Genomic DNA, 6,986 nt, shown 5'->3' on the forward strand with positions numbered 1-6,986 from the left:
GTAAGATCGGTTAATAAATAAGGTTTCTATGGCCAAATTTGGGAAAATCGGGCTATACATATATATGGGAGCTATATCTAAATCTGAACCGATTTCGATGATTTTTTGCACATATAGTTAATGCTAAAGAAGACTACATTTAGCCAATTTTGAGTAAGATCGGTTTATAAATAAGGCTTTTACGGCCAAATTTAGAAAAATCGGGCGGTACATATATATGGCAGCTATAGCTAAATATGAACCGATTTCGATGATTTTTTGCACATATAGTTAGTGCTATAGAAGATTATATTTAGCCAACTTTGAGTAAAGTCGGTTGATAAAAAAGGTTTTGTGGCCAAATTTGGGAAAATCGGGCGATACATATATATGAGAGCTATATCTAAATCTGAACCGATTTGGTTGAAATTTTGCAGGCTTGAAGGGCGATGGTAAAGATTACCTTTTGCCAAATTTGGGACGATCCGTTTGAAAAAAAGGGCAACGTTACCCCATTTTTCGAAATCGGGCAATACATATATATGGGAGCTATATCTAAATTTGATCGGATTTCTTCCAATAGCGTTCGTCCTTGTGCCCAAAAAACTCCCTGTACCAATTTTCATCAAAATCGGTTAATAATTGCGACCGGAATCCTGTGAACAACAAATACATGGACAGACGGACGGACGGACACCATGCGCTAGATCGACTCAGGAGGTGATTCTGAGTCGAACGGTATATATTTTATGGGGTCTAAAATCAATATTTCTGGTAGGCACATTTTTTGGCAGATCAAACTTATTATACCTTGACCACTATGTGGTTTAGGGTATAATGATAAACGAGCCAAATGCTAATATTCTAAATGTAATGTTGCAATTGAGCTTTGAAATATGTGGAAAACCTTATTCTGGCAACCAGGCTTAGATAGAAAACGCAGTTTTATCCATATTTCAATAAAAACATGTCGAAAATAAAAAAGCCAAAAATAGCTAAAACGGTCATGAAAAAAAAGCCAGAAAAAAAAGCTAAAAGCTAAATTGAATCGGGTACCATAGTTGGTTGAGAGTGGACGTGTTTTGTTAAAGCTCGTACTAAAAAGCTTTTTCCTAGTGAATAAGACAATATAAAGTTTAAAAAAAGTGTCGTTATAAACTAAAGCTGTGATTGCGGTTTTATTTCAACTTTTGTATTAACTTTATATCAAGTTTTAATACGTAAAATATAAAAAAGGAATTCATAAAATTTGCAAATCATTTTGTGCATCTATACGAACAAAACAATAAAAGAAACGAAAACAATTTATTGAAAACCACTGAGAGATACTCTCGCCATAACAGTAGTGAGAAACGAGTGAAATTGTATAGAACACGCATACATACAAGTGAAAGCTCTACTTGTACTCAAACCGTTTCGATCTCCTTATTGAATTTTTACAACTACTATTTATCATTCATCCTGAAACTATACTACAATTCCTAAAAATTAACTCAATCAATACACGGTGCATCAAAACTTTACATATTTTCAATCACACCACACCGCCATCTGTATGCTAATTTCTAGCACAACGATCGAGCTGATAAGCGAAGTCAATTCTTAACAAAATCAGTGGGGACACAAACCGACGTGTTGTATTTATGAGCGTTTATTGGGGACACCAATCTGTGATATCAACATAGATTAAAATAAATGCAATACTGAACACAGTTACTGTTGACACGAACCGGGTATATCTCAACCAGTTAGCATAGACAATACTTCAAAACTTCAGCCTAAAATTATACTGCATATATTTGCTATATCAAATTACCGAACTGGGAATAACTGTAAGCAAACAGATTTGAACTTGACTTGGAAACAAGTGCAACGTTTCATCGTCTTTTTGGATTCTAATTGAGATTTGTCATGACATCTCCATCAAATAAACGTAAAGATATTTCACCTCGGGGTAATGGTAAGATTATGTCTCCTGCCGTTAAGTCATTAAAATTGGATGATGGAACGCATACCCTAAAGTCTGTGTTGACTGAAATGAGAAAAATGGAAGAACGCATGATTAACCGAATGGACAACCTGACTTCTACTCTTACCGAAAAATTCAACGCCATTGAAGCAAAAATTGGCACTGAAATTTTTAATATTCAATCTAGAGTTAATGACATTGAAGACCGACTTGCGTCCATTGAGAGCGAAATGAGTACTGCATGTGCTCTCACCCAAGAGATTGAAACATTGAAAAGACGTATCTGTGAAATTGAAGTTAAGGAGAGAAATCAACCAATGGACGTTTCAACTGATGCAGTAATTTTTGGTATTCCATTTGAGCATTCTGAGAATCTTAAAACAATTTTTAATCGAATTGCTCATGAAATTGGCTTTCTTCCACCCCAAATAAGGGATATATTTCGCATTAAGTCTAATGCTGAAAACAAAAATTCGGCTATAATAATTAAATTCTATACTCCATTTGATCGTAACCGTGTACTAAAGCACTTCTCTGACCAGCGTAAGAAAACTAAATCTAACATTTGCCTTCGTTCCCTCGGCTTTGAGTGGGATTCCACATTTCGCATTTATGAAAGCTTGCCAAAAGACAGCCGCAAATTGTTTCAAAGTTCACTCAAACTTAAGCGAGAGGGCAAAATTAGGAACGTTTTTACCATTGGCGGAAAAGTTTATATCCGTGAGAAGAATAATTCTGAACCACTACTTGTTGATGAAGCAGTCCTCAAGAATTTTTACTCTAGAAATTGATTTAATAGAATATATATATTCAATTCCAACTATGTTTATTGATTTCAGTTTTTTAACGCTTTATCTCTCAATTTTATTAAATTTTGTAAGACCATCTTATATTTCTTATCACTTTCTATTTCCTTTTCTTCTTCTATTCTGGCACAAACGTAAATTTGTCAATATTAATAGGCACAATTATGCAATCAATGGAAAATAGCATGGATGAGAACCATTCTACTATTATTAACATATTATGTAATCAAAGAGATGGTTTGAATATTGTTCACTTCAATGCGCGTAGTCTAAATGGTTTGAAACTTGATCATGTGAGACATACGTTTGAAAATTCAAAGGTTGATGTCATTTGTGTGACAGAGACATGGTTTAAAGATGATGTTTTTGAGAATTTTTACAACATACCGGGTTACAAACTGTACTGTCATAATAGATCGACACGTAGGGGTGGCGGAGTTGCTATATATTGCAGATCTAGCATTAAATCTAGACTTGTTAGTACATCAACAGACTCAGATATTGAATTCGTGAATGTAGAATTATATGATATATCTTTGAAAGTTTTAGTTTCGTGTGTGTATAATCCCAATAGAAATTGTGATCTCAAGCCTTTCTTTACTGATCTGAATAGTCGTCTGATTGAATATAATACATACATTACTTGTGGTGATTTTAACATTAATTTTCTTAATAATGACAGGCGGACCGCTGAATTGACTGAACTCTCTGACTTTATAGGTTTGAAGTTAATTAATAACGTCTATCCTACCAGGTTCTCAAACACTTCCAGTCCCAGTCTACTGGACTTGTTATTCTTATCAGATCCAAGTCTTATTCTCCTTTTTGATCAAATATCATTTGTTTCTGATCACGATTTAATTTTTTTTTCTGTTGATATAAGGCTTGCTAGGGAAGAACAGTCTAGAGTTATAATGGTGAGGGACTTTCGGAATGTGAATGCTGATCTCCTATTGACAGAAGCATTGAGGTATGACCTACGGAATTGTTGGCTTGAAACAAGTGTAGACTCCAAACTAGAAGTTCTTGTATCATTTTTAAGTGAGATATATGACAGATTTGTGCCGGTTAGGTTCATCGTTGTTAGGAATAATTCATGTCAATGGTATAATGATACCGTACGGGATAGTATTCGGGAGCGTAATAGGCTTTATAATGTTTGGAAACGTAGATCGTGCCACTCTAGTTGGGCTGCATACACCAGAGCTCGCAATCGAGCAAACTTGGTAGTAAGACAGGCTAAAATCGCCTATTTTTCTAGGAAGCTTGGATCTCATAAGTCTTCTAAGCAACTCTGGAAGAATATAAAAAGTCTGGGTATACACTCGCGGGATAACTCTACATGTTCCTTTGACCCAGATGAAATTAATAGGTATTTTTGCAGCAGCCAGCAATCCTCGGTGGAACCGGTGGATATGGACATGGATGCTCCTGCTTCTCGCCATTTATTCAGCTTCTCCCATTTTTCGGAACAGGAAGTGCTTGCAGCTCTTAACTCGGTTAGGTCCAACGCTATAGGTAATGATGGTATATCGATAAGATTTGTTAGACTCTTACTTCCAGTCTTAATTGGTCCTCTCACTCATACACCCTCAAAAAAAATCGCTTCTTTAACATATGTTCCAAACATATTTTGCAGGAAGCACATATATTATTGGATACTGCCGAAACATTAATATGTTTGTTTTATGTGAGCATATTATATGTTTGGAAGCATTTTGAGTCCAAAAATAGTATATGCTTGGAAGAATTCCTCAAAGAATATTGTGCTCATTCCCTCACATAATTTTCACTTCCACGATATTTTTAGGTTCTTCGAATCTTTTTCTGTAAACAAATATACTGTTTTTTTTTCAAATGTCTCTTCTCTTGGTTCCGAATGTCTATTCTCTTTATTCCGAATACTCATTCTAATATTCAAATTAAATAATATTTAGACTTAAGCATATTAAGTTTTTGGCCTTATCATGAAACAGTTTTCCGAAACAACATACCAGCGGTTTCACAGAAATTGCTCTCATTTCATTCTCTCGCTGTGTTATGTTGATATCTCTTTATTCAACCCTCCCGGTTTCCATCTATATTTCTTTCTATATACTAACTCTCTCTCTCTCTCTCTCTCTCTGTCGCTCTCTGAATAAAGTATCACAACATACATATGTTTACTCGAAATTTGTAAATTTATATATGTTTACATTCACACATACTATTTTTATGAAACATTCATGCCCCAAACATAATATATTCTAACATATTAACATATGTGTCCCAAACATTTTGTGTTAGTTTAGGAACATTACATGTTTGCACTTAAATATATTGTGTTTAAAAATTGTGCCCGAAACACATTTTGTTTATATCGGAACATATGAAAAACATATTTTTCTAACAGTGTATATACAATCACTGTGTAACAACTTCCTGTTTTCCTGAGTCCTGGAAGATTGCGAAGGTAATTCCTGTTCCAAAGAAGTCATCTGCAGTTTCTCTAAGCGACTATAGACCAATTAGTATACTCCCACTATTCAGTAAGGTGTTCGAGGCTTTGTTGGCGGAGCAGATAAGGTCTCATTTAACGAATCATGAACTTTTGTCACCATTTCAGTCCGGTTTCCGTCCTTCACATAGCTGCTCCACTGCAGCTATGAAGGTCCTTGATGATATAAGGTTACAGTATGATAGCGGGAACATTACACTCGTATGTCTACTGGACTTCTCCAGAGCATTTGACTCTGTCGACCATGGGATATTGTGTGCTAAATTGAAGCACCTCTTTGGATTCACCGACCCTTCTTGTAGGCTTATACGGAGCTATCTCTCTGGTAGGTCACAGAAAGTTATCATAGGAAATAGATCATCGACACCTAGCTATATTGAGTCTGGAGTTCCACAGGGATCAGTAATTGGACCTTTGCTATTTAGCATGTTTATTAATGACATATTCTGCGCATGTAGATATGCTAATGTGCATGGTTACGCTGATGATATTCAATTATACATATCGAGTCGTGTTGGACTATTGGAGGATCTTGGGTGGAAACTTAACTCAGACCTTGAGTGTGTCAATAGGTGGGCTTCCAAGAATAGACTTAAACTGAACCCGTCTAAGTCATGCGTCCTCCCTATTAGCTATACTCAATACGATCTGGGTTTCTTTCCGAGAATCCTTCTAGGGGAAACTAGCTTAGAATTTACTATGAAGGCCAAGTACCTGGGCTTCATTCTTAACACTAAACTGTCGTGTTCTGATCATATCAGCTCAGTTATTAGGAAGATCTATCTTACACTACGCAATCTTCGGGTGACATCAGCATTCACGCCGGTAGAAATTAAGAGGAGACTTGTAGTACAACTTATTGTTCCTGTGATTAGCTATGCTGCTGAATTATATAGTGGATTGGATTCACATTCGATGCACAAGTTACGTGTAGCATTTAATAATGCTACGCGATATGTTTATAGCCTATCGAGATTTGACAGCATGACGTCATGGGGAAGCAGGATCCTAGGAATGGACATTATAGACTACTTGAAATTTAGGAATATGACGTTTCTTCATAGACTTATAGTGAACAAATTGCCTTGTTACTTGTTTGATAAACTCATCTTTGGTCAGTCGAATCGCTGCTTGACTCTTATTATACCACGCTTCAAATATGTAAACTCTAGTAGAATGTTCTTCATTAATGCTGTAAGACTATGGAATAATTTACCTTATAATATTAGATGCTTAATAAATATTGACAAATTTAAAAAATCCGTAAAGAGCTTTTTAACTAGTGCAGCCTATAATTAAATTACTCATTCTTATAAAAAAAAAAAAAAAAAAAAAAAAAAAAAAAAAAAAAAAAAAAAAAAAAATTCTCAACCCCTTCTCTTTACTGTACTTTTCTTAAATTCTAAAATATTTGGTGGTCATTATACATATATTTTTTTTTTGTTAACTTCTTTTTTTTTTTTTTGTAACTTTATATTTTGTTTTATTTGTTATTTCTATTGTTTTGTTTACTATACTATAATATTTATTTATACTTTCTATAAATCTTATGACTATGTGTTCCTAAACTACCATGTTGAACTATAAAAGAATATAATTCTTATTGTTCTTATATTGTGATTAAATAAATAATAATAAATTTTAAATTTTCATTGAAGGTAACGCGTGGATAACACAATGCCCGAAAAATTGTACTTTAAATTCAAATTGTATCAAATTTTTAATTAAAATTTTT

General features: G+C 34.4%; 1 protein-coding gene across 1 annotated transcript; it reads left to right on the forward strand.

The window, feature by feature from the left end:
* The first annotated feature begins 1,890 nt into the window (after positions 1-1,890).
* Positions 1,891-6,550, forward strand: LOC142231445 (uncharacterized). The gene is made up of 4 exons (XM_075302052.1): positions 1,891-2,668; positions 2,911-4,253; positions 5,360-5,705; positions 5,928-6,550. Exons 1-4 carry the CDS (start codon positions 1,891-1,893, stop codon positions 6,548-6,550), a joined length of 3,090 nt encoding a protein of 1,029 aa, XP_075158167.1.
* Positions 6,551-6,986: the final 436 nt, after the last annotated feature.

This window comes from Haematobia irritans, chromosome 3 (assembly GCF_050003625.1).
Source record: "Haematobia irritans isolate KBUSLIRL chromosome 3, ASM5000362v1, whole genome shotgun sequence".
NCBI lineage: Eukaryota > Metazoa > Arthropoda > Insecta > Diptera > Muscidae > Haematobia > Haematobia irritans.